The sequence below is a fragment of the Brienomyrus brachyistius genome, unplaced genomic scaffold, assembly GCF_023856365.1.
Source record: "Brienomyrus brachyistius isolate T26 unplaced genomic scaffold, BBRACH_0.4 scaffold63, whole genome shotgun sequence".
NCBI lineage: Eukaryota > Metazoa > Chordata > Actinopteri > Osteoglossiformes > Mormyridae > Brienomyrus > Brienomyrus brachyistius.
In genome coordinates, this window is record NW_026042338.1 from 1,160,753 (window position 1) to 1,185,962 (window position 25,210).

Sequence of the window (25,210 nt, forward strand, 5' to 3'; positions counted from 1 at the left end):
CAGACCGACATGTCTAGACATGCAATATGCATAAATCCCCCTAAAAATAGGATGGCAGTGTTTTTACCGATATAAAATAGTGCATTTTGTTTAAAAAAATACCCCGTTAGCAAAACACAACTACTGCTTTTACCATTCAAAACTGCCAGACCCTCTTTCCTCTCTAGCTAGAAAAGCTTGATGCATCCGGTGACCCCGTAAAAATTATTGTTAAAAATTGTATTATGCCTTAAAACATATTTAAAATATCGCATTAATAAATCCATGTAATGTATTTTATTCTTTTAAAGACTACTGATTCCAATTTGGTGCCATATGCTTTTATCTTGTAGGCCGTAGGATAGTTCCATTTCTACCAGCTATAGGCCATGGTACGTCTGGGATATTTTGCTTAAATTCTTTATTAATTGTCGTTGGCTATATGCTTTATAACACATTTTATACTTATTTTACATGTTTACTTATTGTATACACACTTTAAAGTTCAGAAAACGACTTGCCTCAGCTGTTTTCAATAAAAGACAGTGGTGTGTGGGGATCGTGGCTCTACGCACAAGTGCGACATGGCGAGAGAGCGACAGTTATTTTAACAAGGATCGCCCGCGAAAAAGGGATATGTCCCCCTCCCGCTTATGACATCATAGACGGGGAGAGAATTAAGCTCCGCCCAATGTACCACCTAATATTTTTTAACCTTCCACTCATAAAATACTTTTTTAATGAAATCAGTTAATCATAAGTTGTTAGTACAGTTTGACTGAGTTAAAAAGTGACATAAAAAGTTAAGTGAAGTAAGACTACACAGAAAATGTGCCAGTGTTAAATTAACACTGTTTATATATTGGAGTGTTTATATGGGTCCACAGCATTCGGTGTTACCTTTAACACTTTACAGTGTGCCTTGAGTGTGTTGTTTTTACAGCAGTTATCTTTATTAACTCTAATAGTGTTAAATTTACACCATAGGGTGTTAAGTCAATGAGTCTCCACCTCCACATATCTGCCCCATTTTAATCCTCTGGGGTCTAAGGGTAGGGGACACACTTTCACTGACTGGAGCATTTAACACTTTACAGAGTACAATGAGTGTTGTTGTATAGTTTTAAATTTATTAGCTATTTTAGTGTTCAGTTGACACCATAGATCAAGTGAGTTAAATGATGAAAAACCCAAAAGTGGGGTGCAGGGCTCATACTGCACATAATGCAGTATACCATCTAATGTGCCCACATCATTCCCATATGTGGCATTGGGGGACTGCTTGCTTCAGGTTCATATAGTTTTTTATTATTGTCTTCCTACATTTATCCATACATTCCATTTTCATCCATCCATCCATATAATAGAATAAAACTGGATGCCGTGATACTTGTATTGTTATGTACTGTGTGCGGGATGAGTGAGCGGGAAGCGAGGAAATCAGGATCGGGCTCACGGAAATCAAAAAGACGGGGTGTATTGCAAGATGAACACCACACAGTAGGACAATGTTAATGACCGGACTGGGGAAAGTAACTGGAACGCGGACTAAATACATTGGACTAAGGACGGCAACAGGAAACAGCGGGTGGGCACGGGGAATCCACACGGGGTTAATGAGGGGGCGTGGCACACGGGAGGAGCGGACGATCGGGGCATGACATGTATGTATTTTTATTCAAAGATCAACAGCATGTAATACACAGATGTTTTCTGTACCAGACAAAATGGCTACAATTAACAGTGCATGTATATGACATGATAATAAATATATATGATCTTGCTTAATTTATTAAAATGATTTCTTGACACACCTCTGTGGAGAGCGATATCTGCAGGGGACTAAGGACATATAGGGAGGCTCTCTGCACACCAAAGTTAATCTATTCACGCAGGCTGTGGTGACAGTCGCTAGGCAAATGATATAGGGGTGACGCAATAACTAGGAACATACAGAACAACATGTTGCAGCAGATAAGACGAAATTGCCTGAAAGTGGAAAAGTATGGCCAGGGGCGGGGGCTGCTTGTAGAATGCCCCCGGGTGATCTTCTCATCCACGGACCCGGTGGAGACGGCGAACTCCAACAATCTGGGGGCTCGGGTTCGAGATAGAGGTCGGCATTCGGCAAATACCAGACGAGACCTGAATGGGCACGGAAGGCTGCAGGCGCCACTAACAAAAGGTAAGCAGAGCCTGTTATATCAAAATCTGCATATATGGCTATACTAAATAAAGTAGTCCGAAGTGTCCATCAGGGCCGTCAGTACATTGAGGCGGCGAATGAGGGTAGGTAAAAGAATATTAAGGCTGGGTTGGAGTCCCACTGTGGTGTCCTTGGTGTGGCAGCCCCACTATTCGCTGACGAGCAAATAGAAGCACTGGGTTAGAGTCCCAGTGAGCTGGGTTAGAGTCCCGGGGAATTCAGGTTACCGGGTGGGAGTCCCGGTAAAGGTTGGGTCAGAGGCCCAGGGTCAGGGACCCCGGATTCTGAGGTTTTATTTTGGGTTAGAGGCCCAGGGGTCAGGGACCCCAGATTCTGAAGTTTATTATTTTGGGTTAGAGACCCAGGGGTCAGGGACCCCGGATTCTGAGGTTATTATTTTGGGTTAGAGGCCGAGGGGTCAGGGACCCCAGATTCTGAAGTTTATTATTTTGGGTTAGAGACCCAGGGGTCAGGGACCCCGGATTCTGAGGTAATTATTTTGGGTTAGAGACCCAGGGGTCAGGGACCCCGGATTCTGAGGTAATTATTTTGGGTTAAAGACCCAGGGGTCAGGGACCACGGATTCTGAAGTTTACTATTTTGGGTCAGAGGCCCAGGGGTCAGGGACCCCGGATTCTGAGGTAATTATTTTGGGTTAGAGACCCAGGGGTCAGGGACCCCGGATTCTGAGGTAATTATTTTGGGTTAAAGACCCAGGGGTCAGGGACCACGGATTCTGAAGTTTACTATTTTGGGTCAGAGGCCCAGGGGTCAGGGACCCCGGATTCTGAGATAAAGGTTGGGTCAGAGGCCCAGGGTCAGGGACCCCGGATTCTGAGGTAAAGGTTGAGTCAGAGGACGAGGGGTCAGGGACCTTGGATTCTGAAGTTTATTATTTTGGGTTAGAGGCCCAGGGGTCAGGGACCCTGGATTCTGAGGTAATTATTTTGGGTTAGAGGCCCGGGGACCGAGGGCGAAATTGGCCCTGTTTAGGCAGGGAACAGATCATTTACATCGTGAGGGTCAGAGCAGAGGAGAGGGCCAGCCGGAACCCGAGAAGGGGGAACCGAGAGAGGGAGACAGGCCCTCTGCCTATACGTGTAAAAAGGTCGCTCCTTCTGCCCCGCCTGCCCATATGTGCCCTATGATCACAGTTACGTCCGGGGCGATAAATGTACAAGGGGGGCATCCGGCTGGGGGGGAGACCTCGACTCCCTCAGACGCTGGATTAGGTGGGAGACCGGAGGCGGACTCGAACGTAGATACAGAGTGTAGGGAACCCAAGGAGAGACAGGCAAGCAGGGAGGAGAAAAGGAAAAAGCAAAAAGCGGCGGGGGCGGAAGGCAGACAGGACCAGGTGGCGTTTGCAGCTCGAGTAAGGAGGGAGCAGTTAGAGGAACAAGGGGGAGTAGATTCGCCTGGTCAGCGGGCAGGGACCAACACAGGGAAACTAGAGGAGGGTAAAAAGGTGGAAATGTGGGGTCACGTTTCGGGGGTATGGAAGGACGACCCAGAGGACAGGGCTCGTAGGGCCCTCGCAGACCAGGTAGAGGAGCGGATGGCCGAAATAGAGGCGGCACTACAACGGGAAACCTCACTCTTAGAGGAAAGGGTGAGGGCTCAGGGCTTTGCCCTCGATGAAGAGGGAGAGAGCGAGGGGGAGTGTCATTGCAAGGTCTCAAGGCCCCCAAAGCATCAACTACCTCTGCTAAGAGGGACGGGCCAGACACCGGATAAATATAGACCTTTCTCGATAGGAGACGTGCAGGCACTGGCTGATAAAATGTTACCCCCAGCAGAAGGAGGGGGACCGTGGATGGATAAGCTAGACCAGCTCACTCAGGGGACGATGTTGGCACTGGGAGATTTCCGGGCAGTGGCAGCCAGATGTCTGACTAAACACTCATTGCTGGAGGTGGAAGAGAGGGCAGGGACACTGACGCATCCTGATGACGTTAGCTTGACAGCTGTAGTACTGCGCATTGGGAACGCCATGAGAGAAATGTTTCCTCCTCCTACTGGAGCAGGCATCCCGAAGCTGGCGTGGGATAAAACCCTGCACCCCAGGGAATACCTGGATAAGTGTAAGGAGGATTGGACGGCGAACCGGGTGTCACCCCAGACAGGAGGGGGTGCAGCGAGAATGGAGGGGGTTCCAGAGGGGGTGTGGGCTGCGATCCTCGACAACCCAGACTTACCAGGTGCGGACTCCCACGTGTGGGATAGGCATGTGATACACCACCTACAGAGGGCCAAGGACGAGGCAGGGAAGGAGGAGAGTGACCTTAAAGAGCTCCAAGCCCAATTGCTGAAGTTGCAGGTGGGGGAGGCTAGACAGAGGGCCAACGAGAGTAAGAAGAGGGGGGCTGGGAAGCAGATGGACGATCTGTTTTAATATGAAACTAATATATATATTAGTTTCATATTAAAATGTATAACAGTCCTATATAACAAAAATCAGTGGAATAATGTGTACATTAACTATGGTTACATAACATAAACCGGTTTATTTTAAAATGTCAACTACAAAAAGAAGATTCCATTTGACATTTTTTTCACTTTTAAGCAATTTATACGACATGTAAGTGCTTTTCTGTTTACATTAGGCTGTTGTACAGCATTTTAAGTCAATAATTGTACGGCAAGCCGGAAATGAGAATTGCTGCAATATTCAATATTCATGAACTGTGGTGTGGCCACCAATATCTGTGACTATATAAAACGCTGTGAGCTCATACTTTCATTTTTACAATTGTCTGTAGAACTGAAGCTTTCGAAGGTCATTTGGAAAAGGTGAGTTTGGTTAATGAAAAAGGCAAATATACCGTACAAACCGTAGGCTAGTAATCCTAATAACTCGTTCATTTTGTCCGTCTGTGGAAATAACTGTTAGTTACTCTTGTTCTCGAATCATGTTATTCCCAGGAGACTCATGCAGATGTACAGAAGATGTCAATTTCTGTATTAATATATAAGAACTTATTCTAGTAATTATATAACTGGTAAATCACAAATGTATTCATATTTTACCATTTATCACTGTTGTCTGTGTGACTAAAATGCTTTTGAACTTCTTTCACTTTCACAATCGTCTATAAGAACTGAAAAAAGTGATTTTGTCTGACAAATACAGTGCTTTCCCTAGGTATACAGCTTGGGGGGGGGGGGGTTCATGTGTTTTTTTTAATGACAGCAGTCAATATAACAACTGAACTAAACATCAGAACGTTTCTTTTTATGACAGTTACCCACAAAGTGTGCAGCTTTTGTCACTGCAGTGCATCTTACTGGGCTTCTGGAAGAACATTTCTAGAGCCTCTTGATATGCAAAGTCAGAGACGTCTGGCTATACTTTATCTTCAGGACTTAACAAACACGTACGTGCCAAACCGTAGTGATGGACAAAATGACGCTTTCGGACCATTTTGCTATTTTTTCTGTGCCCACTAGATGGAGCTCTCTATTCAAAAAGGGGCTCAAAGTATCCCGCAAATGAAACAAAAGCGCCGCGTCTAACAAATAGCATTTCGCATTTCACAAGTCTGAGATAGAAGATGAGCAGGTCATTTTAGCCATCGGAATGCTGCAGTCTCCCTTCCTCCTATCCTTTCTTAATTCTCTGTGGATTATTACCAGAGTTGGGTAATTCAGGTCCAGAGAGTGTGCTCATCTGTGTGTGACAATGCATAGGCCTGTTCTATAGGAAAGGTAACCTTAAATGACTTCTGTTGTGATCTGGCACTGTATAGAAAATAAAATAAAATTAACTTGACCTTCAAGGGAGGCGGGAGGCGCCGTTGGGGGGGCGGGGCGCCCCCTAATATAATGGTAGGGGAAACACTGAAATATCTATAGAATATATCTCAGTAGCGTACAAAAAAACTCCATAAATAGTTAATTTACTGGGTTTGTGAAAAGTCCTAGTCAACAATGTGTATTGAAACACCTTTGGCTAGAATGAACAGTAACCGACCTTCTCAGGGGATCTTCCTGGGGAACTCATAAATGTGAAGTAAGATTTCAGCAGCTGTATCAATATTATAATTTAGGCTCAATTCTAGAAATTCTTTCACTATTAAATATCCACTGTACTTATTGTTAGGTTTGGGGATTGGACGGGCGAGCAGGAAGCGGGGAAAGACCAGGCGGGCAGGATCTTCGGGAAAACGTGGGTTTATTTGGGAACGGGAGAGCCAGGGCAGACGGTGACAAACTGACATCAACTGACATCAACTGACATCAACTGACATCAACTGACATCAACTAACATTAATGACAAGTCTGGGGAAGAAGGACTCAGACACGGACTAAATACACAAGACAAGCCGAAAATAACAGGAAACAGCTGGGCATGATCGGGGAAGCACATGTGGATGATCAGGGGGCGTGGCACACACGAGGATCGGACGAGCTGGGCGTGACACTTATATTGTTCCTTTGTAAAAAGAAAGAAAAAAGAGTTCATTTTAATATACCAGATACAAAAACAGGAGAATCCACTTGTCAAGTGTTTTACTTTAAGGCAGTTTATAAGATAATGTGTATATGCCTTCATGTTCATAGCACAGCGTTTTAAGTCAACGACTGTATGACAACTCTAAAATGAGATTTGTTGCAATATTTACTGTGGTGTGGCCACAGTAATCTGTTTGATTAAAAAATTCTGATGTAAAAAAAACCTATCAACTCCTAAATTCACTTTCACAATTGTCTGTAAAGAGGCAGCTTTTGTGGGCCATTTGGAAAAAGTGAGTTTGTTCACAAAGATATACAGACACGGAGTGGGACTAATTTTCAGCCCAGAATTTTTATGCCAAAGACCAGGGCCCACTTTCTTGATATCGGTGACTCTTAGCATCTTACAAAGACTCTAAAGAGCGCAAGGATGAAATCTAATGAAGATTGTAGTCATGTATCAGACAAAGTAATGTTACCATATAGACCAGTAATTTTTTAATTAAGTGATGTTTGGTTATGAAACTGTACCCTTAATGATTTCAGTCTTATTTTAAATGAGCAATATGAGTCAATAACAGTGATAAGAGACTAAGAGAGACTCAGACCATCTTCACGGAAGATATACTTAATTAAAAATGTTTCGGGAAACACAGTGGAGCTGTAAGAGAATTAATGTAGAACTTATGAACGACGTAGCATTAAGGGACTAACATACTAAGGGGTAACGAGACTAACACTGGACAGGTGAGGCTAATTAACAGACTGAGAAAACAAATGAAAACTAATTAACTCAAAGGAACTAAAACAGGGAAACTAAAAACTAAGCAAGGAACAGGGAAACAGAATCTAACACTGGGGAATTAGGCAGGTAGGAACACAAGCAGGGGCACAAGGAACGAAAGCAAAACCAACTACAAAATCACCAGACACAGGAACTAGAAAAACTCACACAAATGAAACACTATGGAGTGAAATACAAACAAAGAGGAAGCAGGATTTGAACACATGACAAAGGGATTTGCAAGTAGTCACATGCTCAACATGTTGAGCCATGCGGCTGACAGAAAACAAGGGAGACAAAGACTGACAAGAGGGACAGGATGGCCAGCGATGCCGGCTGGCCAAACGGGGAAGGGACACAAAAGACTGAGACAACAGGGGCTGAATCTGACAGTTAAGAAGGTTTCAGGAAACTGGGCCCATCCAATTTTGTCTTTGTTCTGGGGGAACTTTCATAAATGATGCTACAGTATTCTGATATTTCAAGAAGAAAAAAAATAATAAATAGCATATGGAAATAAATAATTGTATACTGAACTGGGGTGGCTTTCCCAAAAGTTTTGTTACGCTAAATAGTTTATCTATTACTTAAGATTGATTACACTGCACAACAATTTTTTTTTTTAAGTTTTTCTTCCTGAAAAGTTTTTGCTGATTGTAACAGGTACCTGGAGGGCATGCACAAATATAGTTTTGGTTTTGTTGTTTCACATAGGAAATAGACAGTTAACTGTTTTCTGGCAATAACGTATTTAATCGCATTTATGTTTCACATATGCTATTGTGTTTACCATAGTTAGAAATGTATTGCTCTTGATTTTCATTTGTATTCAATGTCAGGTGCATCACATTGCAGTGTTAAACAGTAGTCAGCAGAAATATTTGTATCTGGTGACAGCATTCCTGCAGTCTCGAACCCAACAATTCGGCTTTGCTTTTGACATATCCAAATCTCTGACCAGGTCATTTAATTCCGACTGTGTTATGAGATGTGGATCGCCTGATGAGTACGGTTCAAAATCCGGATCATTGTCCCTGCCAGTTCCTGCATTGCAGTTTTTTCATCTGGCTTATCTAAGGTCCATTCCTCTGGTGGTTTCGGAATTGGAAGACTGTGGTCATGTGGCACAGGTCTCATTGCTGAACGCAGATTAGGGTATTCAATTGGCTTCATGTTTTTGGCAGAGAAACCAGAGACATTAGTCAAACAGTAGTAACAGTCTGTTACCCGGTCTTTCTGTTCTCGCCATATCATTGGGACAGCAAACGACATTGTCTTTCGAGTGCCTCTGAGCCAGGCTCTCAGACAGACAACACATGTCACACAACAAATGTGAGGCGGTCATTCCTTGTCTTGATCACCGATTTTACAGCCGAAGCACAGATTATATGCTTTATTCACAAGAGCAGTCATTGAGCATCTTTGAGGAGCAAGCGTATATTCACCACAAATGTAGCAGTGGACGAGAGGGTAGCCTCCCTTCGCCTTCGGGTGGGGGGACGGGTCCTGACTGTTGCTTTTGCTTATGCGCCAAATGGCAGCTCAGAATACCCACCCTTTTTGGAGTCCTTGGGAGGGGTGTTGGAGAACGCTCCTACTGGGGACTCTCTTGTTCTGCTGAGGGACTTCAATGCTCACGTGGTCAATGACAGTGAGAACTGGAGGGGTGTGATTGGGAGGAATTGCCCCCCCAATCTGAACCCGAGCGGTGCTTTGTTATTGGACTTCTGTGCTCGTCACGGACTGTCCATAATGAACACCATGTTCAGGCATAAGGGTGTCCATATATGCACTTGGCACCAGGACACCCTAGGCCGCAGTTCAATGATGAGCATGACCTCAGGATTAGATCTCTGCTTTTTGCAAATGATGTGGTTCTGTTGGCTTCATCAGACCGTGACCTTTGGGTCTCACTGGAGCAGTTTGCAGCCGAGTGTGAAGCAGCTGGGATAAGAATCAGCACCTCCAAATCCGAGACCATGGTCCTCAACCAGAAAAGGGTGGAGTGCTCTCTCCGGGTCGGGGAGGAGGTCCTTCCCCAAGTGGAGGAATTTAAGTATCTCGGGGTCTTGTTCATGGGTGAGGGAAGGATGGAGTGAGAGATCGACAGGCGGATCGGTGCGGCGTCAGCAGTGATGCGGGCGGTGCATCGGTCTGTCATGGTGAAGAAGGAGCTGAGCCAAAAGGCAAAGCTCTTGATTTAACAGTCGATTTACGTTCCTCACCTATGGTCACGAGCTGTGGGTAGTGACCGAAAGAACGAGATCGCGGGTGCAAGCAGCCGAAATGAGTTTCCTCCGCAGGGTGGCTGGGCTCTCCATTAGAGGGTGAGGAGTTCAGTCATTCGGGAGGGACTCGGAGTAGAGCCGCTGCTCCTCATTGAGAGGAGCCAGATGAGGTGGCTCGGGCATATAATTAGGATGCTCCCTGGACGTCTCCCTGGTAAGGTGTTCCGGGCATGTCCCACTGGGAGGAGGCCCCGGGGAAGGCCCAGGACACGCTGGAGGGACTATGTCTCTCGGCTGGCCTGGGAACGCCTTGGGATCCGCCCAGAGGAGCTGGATGAAATGGCTGGGAAGAGGGAAGTCTGGGCCTCCCTACTGAGACTGCTGCCCCCGCGACCCAACATCGGATTAAGCGGGAGATAATGGATGGATGGATGTAACGCAGCTGCTACGACATTGACAAGACATATCGACTGACACAAATCGTCCTGCAAATGTCTATAGCATCTAGCTTACTTGTTACATTGCTATTGAGGCAATGCTATATTATGAAACAATACATACACACTATCAGGTCAATTTTAACCCAATGAGCAGCATCTGTGTATGCAAGTCGCTTTTTTGGACACAAATATAACAAAAATATATGACAAACCTGAAGATTTCACCCATCAATCACCGAGCAAAGCTGCGAGTAAAATGTCCCCCTCAACATGACATCACTCACCGTAGTCAGAGCAAACACTGAGACAACAGATAAGACACCCAAGGAGGGCCTTAGCCTGAGTCTCATGATACGCTCCTTGAAAGGAGTGACGTCAGACACCATAGGGAAGAGCCGTTAGCAATAGCAACACCCTGAGTATGGCAGCATTCAGAATGACCAGACCATCAGCAGGTATCCGCACGTGCAGAGATCTGGCCACTTCCTGGTCTGCATGCTTCAGAGTGCCACCACCGAAATGTGGACTTTACGACGCTTCCCCGACAGTAGAGTAAGATGGACATCTTGCCAGAGAGACAACCCAGATAGCGAAATGATTCGGTGCCGGATCCAGCAGGAGGATCTGGAACAGATCCGCAGAACTGGTCTGGATCGGAGTCCACTTGCTCAGCAGGACGGATCCAAAACAGTTAAAGATCACTGGATCCAGGCCAGACTCTACCCATATTTGCCAGTATCATAGTTCACCCAGCCTTACAAATAACATGTTAAATATAAGGAAATTTAATAATTACCTTCTGGTCTTACGTAACGTTTGTTGTATGTATTAAATAAAACTTACATTAATCAAATCAAGCCTATTTTTTAAGGTCGTGGAATCTTACATGATATAAATATATTAATTAATAATTATTTGTGATTTCTAATTAATATTTATTCCATCCTCTCCACCTATCTACCTACCTACACTAAAAATATATTGTTGGATGGATTGTTGGAAGTACACAAAGTTAAATTATCTAAGAACGGATGTACATTTTGAGTTCACAGTTCAATTTTATGTTATATAAACTAAACAAATTTTAGAAGACTGGGATTAATTATTTTAAATGAATTCAATAGCACTCATGTTCAGTCTACTTAAATCTAATTTGTATGTGGGGTTGCAATTTATCTATGAATTTTAATTATCTAGTACTGAATCATTTTGCTACCTGAGAAGACGTTCTACATACCTACCCGGATGGGCCGCCTCAAATTGGGACCCAAGTACTGTCATGCAGCAGGTGACGCCCCAGCACCACACCAGCCCCAATCCCCAGTAGGCCTGACACTATTAGCTCTCCGAAGGTTTCGACTCGCCCGGGGATGAGGCTCACGAGGGCTTTGCTCCCCCATCCACTTTATGATGCATGCAGTCTACCTGTGGGCGGCTGCAGCAGAGCTACGCCTGTGCAGAGCAGAAGGGTGTCGTGTCTGTTTAGACTGAGCTGCTGTGAAGTGTTTTATAATGACTGGAGTGTCAGTCCCACCACTAACCTCCGAAAATTTTTCCCTGCAAGTTGAAGATCCACTCGCAGGTCCGGATGCAGTTTAACGTCAAACCCAGGACAGTAGCTACTGTACTATAATACACACCCAGTACTCTACAGCAAATAATAATGTAAATATAAAATCATAACAGTTTATAATAAAAAGTGATACATCCATTAACATCCTGCTACATCCTCATTTAGTCGTCTTTCGATTGCTGTATATAATTTACTATGAACCTTGGACGTAAATGCAATCAGTCGCTACTCGATCAGACATAAGGCGACAGATACCTGTCTTTTTTAATACATTTATATTTATGAAGTAGTATTATGACTTGTTCACGTTTAGTCTTTTTGTGAAAAGTTCAGCTGAATGATGGTGTATGAGGCCTGTGAGTTTAGAAATGTAAGTTTACGATTTTCTCAAACCATTGGGGTTGGTAGTAATATATTGTAAGTAGCCCAAAGAAAGAACATGTTGCTGTAAATAAAATAAAAAATATCATTCAACTAATATGTGCCAGCAAGCTTGGCAAAATTCACCTGAAGAAGTAGCAGAAGCAGACTGGTCCTCACCATACCGGCCAGGGGTGGATTTCCAAGTTCCCCTGACTGACAGGGGCCCTGAAAATCTTCAAACATAATTGGATTGGTCTGTGTTGAGCAGCTGAAATTATATGCTTTCATGGGGCCCAAAGTCTCTAGCAGCACCCCTGATACTACCACTTCTTGAAAATTTGTACATTGGTAGAACTGGGGGGCGGCATGGTGGTGCAGTGGTTAGCTGTTGCCTCACACCTCTGAGATCTGGGTTCGAGTCTCCGCCTGGATCACATGTGTGTGGAGTTTGCATGTTCTCCCCATGTCGTCGTGGGGTTTCCTCTGGGTACTCCGGTTTCCCCCCACAGTCCAAAGACATGCTAAGGCTAATTGGAGTTCCTAAATTGTGTGAGTGTGCCCTGCAATGGGCTGGCCCCCCATCCTGGGTTGTTCCCTGCCTTGTGCCCTTTGCTTCCGGGATAGGCTCCAGACCCCCCCCCCCCCCCCCCCCCCCCGCGACCCAGTAGGATAAGCGGTTTGGAAAATGGATGGATGGTAGAAATGGTCAATATCAATGGATAATGCGGCTGTGTGTGACTCACCAGTTAGGACTCTGTGCCTGTAATTGGCTGGTTGCCGATCCTGTGATGGGTTAAGTGTTTTTCCGCACTGGAGCCTTACGCAATAGTCTTAACCCTAGTTTCACCAAGGAATGGCTGATCATGCTTTCTAAACTGTGTCACTTTGGATTAAACCATATGGTAAAGAAATGTCATTTATAATTTGTTGTTAAATGTAATTTGCGTTTAAATGGATGAGGAAAATACAATGCATTCATTGAACAGGTCTGGAAGTTGGTGTTTGGAAAATGGGAGTCGGCAGCAGTACTGAACTTGTGGTGGAACAGGAGAGGAGACCAGAGCTCCTTAAAGACCCATGGAGGAATGTTGAGTGGAACTCTAGGTATGAAGCCCGTTTTTGTTCAATATAATCAACTGATTTGTTTTTTTACTAGTATCACGTAATTTTATGCATGAGTCTGACTTGTTTGTGTGAACGCTGGCGCGAACTGACTGCCGCTGCTCGCCGGTAAATTCTAACCTTTGATTTCTAATTCTAACTCTGGTAATTTGTTTTATGTGCATTTGGTCTCGACTGGAAGAGTTATTTTTCTGCTTTTACTGATCTTACTTTTTTGCAAGACCGATGTTTTAGCCCTCCTGTTCTGTTTGGGCTATTGAGTCTTCCCTAGATCTAGATCTACCCACTGGACATTTAAGTTGCCCGAGTCCTCACCCACAATGTGGATCAGTTGCATTTTTGTTTGGTTTGTGTTTATCTGGACTCCACTGTCGCTTGTTTTCCAAGCTGCGACGGGTCTGCTCCAGTATTCAGCAGCTGAGCTCCTCCAACTGCGTTTCCACCTGTCTGAGCATTCGCTGACTGTACTGCAGCTTTATCCGGACATCGCTTTCTGCTCTCGCCGGAAATACATTCACTGTGGATCCCGCAGGGGTTTCCAGACTGACACCTCGAAAACAATAAACTCCATCTAATCCAGCTCCCGTCATCCTCCACATAACTCCAGCAGGACTGTCGACCACAGTGTGCTAGCAAGCCAAGCTCGGTCGACTGACACTTCTACTCTACGTGAAACTTCAACTGTCAACTTCGGTCTGTTAAACATCCACTCACTTAAGAGCAAGGGACATCTCATCCAGTAGCTCTTGATCGACACTCAGTTGTGTCTAACTGAAACATGGCAACTACCTGATGACTTTTCTCAGCTTAATGAATCTACTCCTGTGGGGTTTGCTTACATCTCTGAACCCCGTGGCTCCGGCCGTGGAGGAGGTCTCACGATAATTTAGCATGAGAAATGGAGAGTCTCGCCGGTGTCTGTTCAGGCATTCGGCTCTTTTGAATCCACTGTATGCCAAGTGTCTGGACCTACTCCTACCATCACTGCAACTGTTTACCGTCCCCCTTAATCAAATATTGACTTTTTAAATGACTTTGCTATTTTTATAACTCACTTATCTACATTATCATCAAATATAATAATATAATAGTTGTTGGGGGATTTTAATATACACATGGACAATAATAATAATCCTTTTACAAGATTCAATTCATCCATTCAATTTTATTTATATAGTGCTTTTAACAACAGTCATTGTCACGAAGCACTTAACTTAGTACTACATTTAACCGGCCAGAACCCCACCAAGCAAACCTGAGACGACAGTGGCAAGGAAAAACTCCCTCTAGCAGGAAGAAACCTTGAGAGGAACCTAGGCTCGGAAGGAGACCCCATCCTCCTCTGGGCCACCGGGGAACATGGAACTGCATTTATACTGAGATTCATTAGAGTTCATATAGTTATGAAGTCCCAGTTGGTTTCATGTTGTTCTCTCCAGGAGTCCAGGTGCGGGATCACATGGTGTAGAGTCGGCTTGGTATCAGCTCAGAAAAAGAGAAGATGGAGAAGAGTTATTGCCCTACACCTAACCTAACCTCCAGCAGGACTAGAGTAACTATGGCAGCCTGGCTAAAAGAGAGACCTGGAAGGAAGCACAGACATGAGGGTTTCCAGGGGTTTTGGCGTCAAGCCAACCCGCCGTCCACAGCTTAAGTGATCGGCGAGAGTGGCAGGACGACAGCACCAATCCCCCCTTTCACCTTTAATATCAAATGACTATGAATCTCCAGATTTCCCTTCACCTTAGAAAAGGGGATTTAACTATTCAAAAGACTGGCTAAAGAGGTACGTCTTAAGCCTTGACTTAAATGCAGAGATTGTGTCTGAGTTCCGAACACTAATAGGAAGTTTATTCCATAGCTGTGGTGCTTTATGAGCAAATGCTCTTACCCCAAAAGTAAAGTTCTTTATTCTGGGTATGGATAGAAGACCTGCATCTTGTGATCTAAGCGTATGATTCAGAATGTAGTTGCAAATGAGGTCACTCACATACAGCAGTGCAAGACCATTTAAAGCTAGGTTAAGAGCAGTATTTTGTAATTAACACGAAATCTAACTGGCAGCCAGTGCAGTGAAGATAAATTTGGGGTAATATGATCACATTTTTTAGTTTTGGTGAGGACTCTGGTTGCTGCATTCTGGACTAGCTGGAGTTTATTTAATGACCTCTTTGGACAGCCGGAGAATAAGACATTAAAGTAATCGAGCCTGGAGGTAATAAACACATGAACCAATTTCTCTGCACCTTGAAAGGAGAGCGTGTTTCTTAACTTGGCAATATTACGCAGGTGAAAGTAGGCGGTACGGCTAATGTTAGAAGCATGTACATCGAACAAAAGATCAGAGTCTAGAATAACACCAAGGTTTTTAACAACAGTACTTGGTGTAATAGGTAGTCCATCCAGATTGACTGTGATGTCCGATAGTTTACTTCTGGTGGCTTTAGTGCCAGTAAGAAGAACCTCAGTCTTGTCTAAGTTCAGCTGGAGGAAGTTGTCTGAGATCCACTTTTTGATATGCATTAAACATTCTTCCATTCTCTGAAGTTGCTGTCTATCTTCTAGTTTGGCTGATATATATAATTGTATATCATCTGCAAAGCAATGAAAGCTAATTCCATGCTTACGAATAACTAAGCCTAAGGGTAACATAGTGAAAATAGTAGGGGAGTTAGAACTGAACCTTGTGACACTCCGTATCTGACCATGACATGTTCTGAGGAATCACTATTTAGATTCACATACTGATAGCGATCTGTCAGGTAAGATTTAAACCAAGAGAGTGTCACTCCCCTTATGCCTACAGTATGTTCAAGCCTATGTAGGAGAATGGCATGGATTTACTTTTTTCTAGCATTAACTCCCTTATGGACATTCCCAATATATCCACCCCAGAAGAGTTAGTTTCCTATTATAACTCTGGGCTTCACGACATTCTTAACTCTGTTGCCCCATTAAAAACCAGATCTATCTCTTTTTGTATTTCTGCTCCCTGGTTTACATCTGAACTTCGGCTTTTGAAAGCCAAAGGTTGCCAACTAGAGAGGCTTTACAGAAAGACTGGACTCACTGTTCACAAAGAGATGTTCAAAGACCATATATCATACTACAGGGATTCAAATGCTTAAACCAAATCCAACTATTATTCCCATATAATTTCATCCGATAAGGGTAATACTAAGGCATTGTTTTCGATACTCAACAATATTATCCAACCCCCAGATTTTCTACCATCCCCTCTTTATTCAGCTAATCGCTGTAATTCCCTTATGTCCTTCTTTAATGAAAAATACAGAGGATCCACTGGGACCTTGGATCAACCTCATTTGAACTCATTTGAGCTCCACTCCCCTACTCTGACATTTTCATCCTTTCAGCTTCCCACCCTTTCAGAAATTTCAAGTCATCCACCTGTCAGTTAGACCCTCTGCCCTCAGATTTGGTTGAGGCCTGTCTCCCTTCTCTGGTTCCCCTCATTTCGTCTCTCATTTACTCTTCTCTCACCACTGGAACTGTTCCTCCATCGTTCAAAACTTCTGTCATAACTCCAATACTGACGACCTGGTGCTGAGCCTACTGACTTCAATAACTTCCGTTCAATTTCTAACTTACCTTTTATCTCTAAAATTCTTGAAAAAACAGTAGCTATTCAACTTCATTCCCACTTATCTCACAATAATTTGTATGAACAGTTCCAGTCTGGTTTTTGCCCTCTTCATAGCACAGAAACTGCACTTATAAAAATCACTAACGACATACTTATGGCTGCTGACTCTGGTTTACTAACTATTCTCATTCTTCTTGACCTGAGTGCAGCCTTTGATACTATTTGTCACAACACCCTTGTAAATAGATTATCTTCCATTGGTATCAGAAACACTCCATTACACTGGATCAAATCTTACCTCTCTGGCCGCACTCAGTTCATTCAGCTCAAATCTTTCACATCTCAGCCCTCCACTGTCACTTCAGGTGTGGCCCAGGGCTCTGTCCTGAGGCCCCTCCTCTTCATTATCTACCTCCTTCCCCTAGGCAAAATCTTTCACATCTCAGCCCTCCATTGTCACTTCAGGTGTGCCCCAGGGCTCTGTCCTGAGGCCCCTCCTCTTCATTATCTACCTCCTTCCTCTAGGCAAAATCTTTCACAAGTACAATATCAATTTCCACTGTTATGCAGATGACACCCAGCTCTACTTCAGTAGCAAACCCAACTCTTCCATTTTACCTTCCTCCCTCATTGATTGTTTAGCAGAAATTAAGTCCTGGTTCTCTTTAAACTTTCTCAAATTAAATAAATTGGATGTCATCCTCGACAGAACCTTATCCTTCCAGTCTCATATCAATAACATCACTCATATTTCCTAGTATAGTACCTATGTAATATTAATCATTTACGTCCTTCCCTTACTCCACATACCACTGCTATTCCTGTTAACAGTCTTGTTACCACTCGCTTACATTACTGCAACTCTCTCCTCTTTGGTCTCTCTAAGAAATCCCTTCATAAGCTTCAATTGGTTCAGCTGCCCGTATTATCACCCGAACCTCCTCCATCCACCACATCACTCCCGTTCTGCAGCAGCTTCACTGGCTGCCAGTTGAGTTCCGTATTAACTTTAACATCTTGCTGTTAACATTTAAGGCCATCCACAACCTTGCTCCTCCATATCTGTCCGACCTCCTACAAATTGCCACTCCCCCTCGCACCCTCAGATCCTCATCCTCCATCCATTTCACTGTCCCCCTCGCTCGTCTTCCCACCATGGGGAGCAGAGCTTTCAGTCGCTCAGCTCCTCGCCTCTGGAACTCATTACCATCACAGCTCAGAAACACTGACTCACTTCCACTCTTCAAATCGAAACTTAAAACCCATCTGTTCAAGCTGGCTTTCTCTCTCTGCTTTGTCTAATTTAACCTATATTTTATATTCTTGTATTTTTTTGTATTTTATGGTTTTATGATTTATATTGTTTTTTTGCATTCACTGTACAGTGTCCTTGAGTGTCCAGGAAGGTGCTTATAAATAAAATGTATTATTATTATTATTATTATTATTATTATTATATACCTGTATTTGTAAAATACTGTAAACCTTCTGCTATCAAACACACCCAGACACACATACAGCCTGCATATGGTGGTGTGTGGCACTGCAGGTTAGGTCTCTGCACCCATGATAAAACGTTCACTAGTTGTAATCCCATGGCTGGTAGTGATTTCACCAGTGGGCCCATGAGTATGGCTATTATTGTAGCAAAATTATTTGCAAATGCGTGTGGAGAGTACATTTGTGTGTGTAATGAGATTTGTAAATGTGCAAAAAAATCTTAATGAGATTTAAAGTTTTAGTTCTGGAAGCATATTACATTATTCTTGGAAAAAAAGATCTGTTTTTCCAAAATAAGGACATAAGAACCCTGTTTTTATAAGTAAAATTTTCAGTTTTTCTGAAATAATGAGATAACCATCCTGTTTTTCTGAGTAATATTTTCTGTTTTGAAACCAATCACTTGAAACAGTACGCCATACTTCATGGACATAAGCTGATGCATCGAAAAAGCATTCAGGTTTATGATTCCACATGCCATAAAAAGTTTGGACCTATATTCTAATACAAACATCTCTGAAGATGATTCCAGCACCAGAGTTGCGTTCCATGAGGATCCAGTAGGCTTATTTTCAGGAATTGTCTTGAGTCACAACAAAGCCGGCCTGAATGCATTTTATATTTCCATGCAGCATGTCATATTGTTTCAAATGATCCAGGATAAACACTCCATGGTTTAAATAAATAATCAAGCAAGTATTATTCGTTATGGCTTATTGGTGTTAACCTACAAATGCCACTTGGAATGTTGTATAAAAGCAATATCATACTCAAAGTTGTGTGTTAGTACTACATTATATGACGGCTGTGATTATCTTCAGCACTCGGCTGCATGACCGAATCATAGCGATGATATATTGGAGTACAACCACATTCCTTCTCATATGTTATTGCTTAATGGTTTTTAGATACACCTGTAAAGCGGAATGATACATCTGATGTGAAATGTCCAAGTGTGGTTATACTCTAACAGCACTCATAAAAAACATTTTGTCAAATCAGATTTCTTGGTCGAAACTAACTGTTGTATATTAGATATAGGAAGGACTATTTGTGTTTCTTATAAATTTTGACTAATTCCCATTTCCATTCCTATAGCACAAGAAAGGACCTTGTGAAATACATACAGGATTACAAGCCCCTTATTGATTCAGTGCCTCAGGCTCGGATTCTTCTCATTGGTCAGATTACAGCTGGAAAATCAAGCTTCTTCAACTCCATCAACTCTATCTTCCGTGGCAACATAACAAGCCAAGCTGACGTAGGATTTGTAGGAACAAGCCTGACCTTGAAGGTAATGTGATTATGCGAGTCTTCATTTCACATGAAAGACTACCTTATACAGCTGTCCACCATTCTGGTCAGTGTTTGTTCCACATCTGCTATGTTTATTTGCAGTTTGTTACTCGTTGCTCTTTGTTGCCCTCATTTAGGACAGTACTGAATCCCTTGAATGAAATTTAGTTTGAGCCCATTGTCACAAAAATTTTACCCAGAGACATAGTTCTGAAGTGATGGGAAATTATTTCTTCTTGCAAAAGGGAAGCAGAGTGATACACAAGGGATGATCACAGACAGCTTCAATGAAAAGGAGGTGCAATGTTCTAATTTATACAATGGGACAAGCTATATATAAATGGTCTACTCTCCATAAGTATTCCAGTCATTCTTTCTTTTCTTTGCTAAGTTCAATTCTTTGTGTTGTACACCAGGGCAAAAGACTTGGGGAGCAGGTGGGGAGGGGGGGGGGGCAAAGAAAAGGTGGTTGACTAATAGAAATGGAACTGGCAAACAGGATTACAGGGGAAGAAACAGGGAGGTGTGGATATGGACAACAGGCAAACAACGTTAATGATGGAACTGGGGACCACAAGACTGGGAAGCAGTTAAATACTGAGTTAATGAGGGCCCAGACAAGAGGCAGTTGGGAATTGCTAACCTGAGGGCAAGAACAAGAGGTGAAAAACGTGCACCAGTTGTGGTTTGTTAGAGCAGTGGCAGGGAGGAAACTGGAGGATTAGGCAGACATCATGGGCAGGGAAGGACTGTACCCCACCCCTCCCCAGAATCGGGATGGGACAGGACAAACACTGACAGGGGCACAGACCAGGCAGGGACCAGGCCAGGAATGGACAGCAAATGACCAAGGAGACCCAGGAAAGAGATGGGGGCAAATAAAACAGGTCACACCTGGACAGGACAGATTTTGCTACAGAGGGGCAGAACCCATGGACAAAACAGAACTGGACAGGAACACACCACCCTAGGGCTTTGACCGTGGAGTCTACAACCAGGATAGACATACAAAGTCCCCAGATACAAGGACAAGATCAGGGACACAGGACCAGACACCATTAGGAACACAGAGCAGACAAAAAGGACCACAAGGGACACAGATTAGGGAAGAGCACGGTTGGGAAGGGGCAACAGGGCAAAAGCAGGGCAGAGCAGAAGGGGCTTGGCAGGGGATCATCCAGACCCTGTGATGTGGGGGGCAGACTAAAGGACGCAGAGCCTCCTGGGGTTGGAGAACTTGTGGGACCAGGTGGCACTGAGGGGTTAGAGTGGCTAGGTGGCACCAAGAAGACAGCAGGGCCAGGGTCAGATGGTGCTGCAGAGACAGTGGAACCAGACCAGGGGGGCACTTAGGAGACAGGATAGGAACAGGAGGATAAGGGACCTGCAGGGTGAGAGATGGAGGGACAGGAGGGCATTGAGGAGCTTGAAGGGCATGACGACTGGGACAGCTGAAGATGAGCAGGACATGCTGGAGGGAACCTGGAGGCCTAGACACAGGCAGAACGGATCCAGGACGTCCAGATATGGGCAGAACAGAACAGCTCTCACTGGCCTGGCAGCTGAGAGTGAAGCTATATCCAACAGGACACCATGCAGTGAGCGGGGTAGAACCAGGCCTTCCAGAAATGGGCAAGGCAGATGACCTGGCATGTTGGGAGCATGGGCAAAGTGGCGCCCTTGGAGCCGGGAGCAGCAGAAAGCTCATCTGTGGTGGCCACTGCGGGTGCAAGGTGGGCAGCCCTCTCGGGGCTGGAAGCCTTGGGCCAGGTGCTAACAGAGTGGGCAGGCCTCTCCTGGGCTGGGGGCTAGTGGAGCGACAAAGGCCTCTCCTGCATCTAGTGCAGTAGCAACTTCTCCTGGCCCAGGCATGGTGCAGGCCTCTCCTGGGTTGGGAGCTTAGGGTGCTCCCCAGTAAGGATCATTACATGTACATCTGTATATTCTATTTATTGTTATTTATTGCCACTCAACTCCTTATTCTTCTATACCACGGCATTTTTGCACAGCATTTTTGCACAAATAACCCTCGCTGCTACCATACAGTAACTCAAATACTGTATCCAGACTGATACCACCATTAATTCGGCGCTTATGATGTTGCTCGGTCTTTGTCCTACTCTGTGTTGCATCATTGTCCTGGAGGAACGGTAACTCATTTCTCTATATACTGTGTGTATGGCTGAAATGACAATAAAACCTACTTGACTTGACTACTTGACTTGATCCGCAAGGAGGCCAAGCCAGGTACAAAGCAGCAGCGTGTCCAAGCAATAGAGTTATTATGGGAGAGGAGAGTGACCCAAGATATGTGTAACAGACTAATTACAGGCCTAAACAAAGTAATAAGATTGATTGTGGAGAATAAAGGTGGACAGAGTGGAAAATGACACATTCCTTAGTGTGTTCTGTCTGGCTAACAGTCTGAAAGGCTGCTGATGGCTGCATATTCACGGGGTGGGGGTGGGGGGCAGTCACAATGACGTGTGAATGTGTCATTACAGTTTTTTACGATTGTTTACACACAATTTTGAAAAGCAGGTTCTTTTTGTCAAAACCTAATCACAATTATCCAAACACCACACTCAATTTGCAGAATTCCTAGATTGTTTGCAAAATGACACACTTCAGTCAAAACATACACATATCAGTCAAAACATAAACACATATTTGTGAAAATGCTATTAGTTTTCATTTAACCAACACAGTCCTCAATGATCAGACACTATTTCAGACAGTTTCACACTGCTGTGATAAATAAAAAACACATGTGTAGAAAAACTAATTTTAGGAAATAGCATGTGCTAGATTTTTGGGCAGATGTTATGTAAGGGATCATTTCGATGACAAAAAATAGTGACAAACCCACAACATTCTTCATGATTAGTTTGAGATATAGGGAGAATGTACACAAATAGGCCTACTATAAACTTACCAAGCACTGCACAACACTGATGCTGCAGACTGAATATTTCAAGTACCGGTATTTATTTCAATTCAAGAAATACAGTATTTCTTACCATAATCAGTTACAGTAATCAACCAACAATGAAATCAATGAAACAAATAAAATCTGTAGACAAATAAAAATTACTGCCTGAAGTACATACAGTTTGACTCTGGAAAAAAAAGCAACACAAATACTGTAACTATTCCTCATCTCTCCGTCTGGCTGGATCAGGCCATAAGATTTCATCCACATCACAGGCTATGTCTTCATTGGCAAGGCACCGTTGGAAGAATCGCCTTGAGTGACGAATCCACCCCTGCACAGAAGCTGCGTCGATTTGATCACATGCCTGCTCCATGGCCTGAATGAGGGGCAAACGGTCATAGGGCCGCAGGTCGTATACCTTCCACCGCCACGCTGAAAAAAACTCTTCGATTGGATTCAGGAAGGGGGAGTATGGGGGAAGGTATAACACTTCAAAATCAGGGTGACCATGGAACCAATTCTGGACCAGAGCAGCCCGATGGAATGAGACATTGTCCCAAACGACAATGTACCGCATCTGGTCCACTTTGTTTAATGCTGTGACAATCTCGTGCAATCTGTCAAGAAATGCAAGTATTAGATTTGCATTATAGGGTCCCAGATTTGCATGGTGGTGGAGGACCCCATTTTGTGTGATAGCAGCGCAGAGGGTGATGTTACCCCCTCGCTGCCCTGGCACATTGGTGATTGCCCTGTGTCCAATTACATTTCTCCCTCGTCTTCGTGTTTTTGCAAGGTTAAATCCAGCCTCATCCACATATATAAATTCATGCTGAATTTGTTCTGCATCCATTTGCAAGACTCTCTGAAACACAGTAAAAGACAATAGGATGCTATTCAATATCTATTGCACATTTTTTTTGTGCCAGAACATTATGAGCAGTGCACAATACCACACCATAGCAGTAAAATGAACAATACATACCTCCACATATTCAGAGCGCAGATGTTTCACTCTCTCTGAATTTCTGTCAAATGGTACCCGATATAGTTGCTTCATGTGTACTTGCTTTTTCTTGAGGATTCGAGCTAATGTTGACAGAGAGACTCGGTGGATGTTATTGAAAATACGGTCATCGTTGATGATATTGGCTTGGATTTCTCGCAGCCTGATACAATTATTGGCCACAACCATGTTCACTATGGCGGCCTCTTGTGCACGGGTGAACATAGGGCCCCTTCCACCTTGGTGTCCTCGACCCTCAATCCTATGTGAAAAATATACTGTATATATAAAAAAATACACATGCAGCCTCAAATGTCACAGTAAACAATATTGATGACAAGTACAGCAAGCTTAAGTTTCAATGTACTGTGTGGTTAGCTTACCTGTTTTCTCGATGAAATGTCCGAATTACTGACGCAACAGTATTTCTGCTGAGATTTGGTTGAACTCTTTGTCCAGCTTCCATCAGTGTCAGTCCATGGTTGAGAACATGGTCAATAAGTGTTGCACGGATTTCTTGAGTCAAATTTGGTCCTCGTCTTCTTTGTTCAGGTTCTGTCAACTCTTCAAGTTCTTCTCTACCTCTTCCTCTATCTCCTCCTTCTCCTCTTCCTCTACCTAGGCCTCTTCCTCTATCTCCTCCTTCTCCTCTTCCTCTACCTAGGCCTCTTCCTCTATCTCCTCCTTCTCCTCTTCCTCTACCTAGGCCTCTTCCTCTATCTCCTCCTTCTCCTCTTCCTCTACCTAGGCCTCTTCCTCTATCTCCTCCTTCTCCTCTTCCTCTACCTAGGCCTCTTCCTCTATCTCCTCCTTCTCCTCTTCCTCTACCTAGGCCTCTTCCTCTACCTTCTTCTTCTCCTCTTCCTCTACCTAGGCCTCTTCCTCTATCTCCTCCTTCTCCTCTTCCTCTACCTAGGCCTCTTCCTCTACCTTCTTCTTCTCCTCTTTGAGCTCCCCCTCTCATTCTCACTCTTCTTCTAGCTCCTTCCATTTTTGATGAATACAGGTGAACTCACCTGCTGCCTTTTATAGCACACCTGAGTGCTGCGTTTTCTAATTAGCACATGTGTGCTTCCACACCTTGTGGATGTGCTTATCCAATTAGTTCATTAGTGTGGTCATTGGCAATCTGGGGCTTTGTAATGACAAGGAAGTAACCTCACAATCCTTATCTGTGTCTAAGCTGTCGAAATGTGTGTAGAGTTTTACAAATCACTGTGTGTAATGTTTTGCAAAAAGAGTGAAGCAGACATTGTGTGTAATGTTGTGCAAATCTGTGGCGGTGTTTTGCTCCTTGGAGTAGACCTTTGCAAATTGTGTGGAAATTTTTATTTTACAGTGTAAACAATCGTAAAAAACTGTAATAATCTGTAATTGATGATTTTAACTATTTGTGTGTTTTAAATGCACGATAGCGTTAAATTCATAAAATATAAATTATCGTGTTTGGGGGGAGCTTCATGTTCATCCCCTCTCTCTTAGTATGTCTTCTGGGGCACTAAAGAAAACGGCCAGTCAATGCAGCAGCGCCTAATTGCTGACACAAGATAGGCACATAGCAACATGAATTCAGCCAATCATGGGTAATGGCCACAATCCACTCACCTACAGTAGAGGGGAGCTTCTCCAACTGCAGTCGTCTATCACCTCATGGCCGGCAGTTGCTCTTCCTCCGGAGTTTCATCTGAGGAAAAGAGGTAGGTGAGGAGGTGTACG

General features: G+C 43.9%; 2 protein-coding genes across 2 annotated transcripts; one reads left to right on the forward strand and one right to left on the reverse strand.

Moving 5' to 3' along the window:
- Nucleotides 1-2,005: 2,005 nt before the first annotated feature.
- LOC125725245 (interferon-induced protein 44-like) lies at nucleotides 2,006-21,210 on the forward strand. Its single transcript, XM_049002021.1, has 4 exons — nucleotides 2,006-2,164; nucleotides 13,015-13,132; nucleotides 19,356-19,551; nucleotides 21,141-21,210. Exons 2-4 carry the CDS (start codon nucleotides 13,038-13,040, stop codon nucleotides 21,153-21,155), a joined length of 306 nt encoding a protein of 101 aa, XP_048857978.1. The 5' UTR covers nucleotides 2,006-2,164; nucleotides 13,015-13,037; the 3' UTR covers nucleotides 21,156-21,210.
- Nucleotides 21,211-22,376: 1,166 nt separating this feature from the next.
- Nucleotides 22,377-24,170, reverse strand: LOC125725232 (uncharacterized). The gene is made up of 4 exons (XM_049002000.1): nucleotides 24,155-24,170; nucleotides 23,878-24,088; nucleotides 23,474-23,756; nucleotides 22,377-23,353 (listed from the first exon to the last, which is right to left on the reverse strand). The coding sequence occupies exons 2-4, from the start codon at nucleotides 23,958-23,960 to the stop codon at nucleotides 22,703-22,705; spliced, it is 1,017 nt and encodes a 338-aa protein (XP_048857957.1). The 5' UTR covers nucleotides 23,961-24,088; nucleotides 24,155-24,170; the 3' UTR covers nucleotides 22,377-22,702.
- Nucleotides 24,171-25,210: the final 1,040 nt, after the last annotated feature.

Coding starts and splice junctions, on each gene's coding strand:
- LOC125725245 (XM_049002021.1), top strand. CDS start 13,038: ATGGGAGTCGGCAGCAGTACTGAACTTGTGGTGGAACAGGAGAGGAGA. Junction 13,133..19,355: donor AATGTTGAGTGGAACTCTAG/GTATGAAGCCCG, acceptor CCATTCCTATAG/CACAAGAAAGGACCTTGTGA.
- LOC125725232 (XM_049002000.1), bottom strand. CDS start 23,960: ATGGAAGCTGGACAAAGAGTTCAACCAAATCTCAGCAGAAATACTGTT. Junction 23,757..23,877: donor ACATTTCATCGAGAAAACAG/GTAAGCTAACCA, acceptor TTTTTCACATAG/GATTGAGGGTCGAGGACACC. Junction 23,354..23,473: donor TGCGCTCTGAATATGTGGAG/GTATGTATTGTT, acceptor ACTGTGTTTCAG/AGAGTCTTGCAAATGGATGC.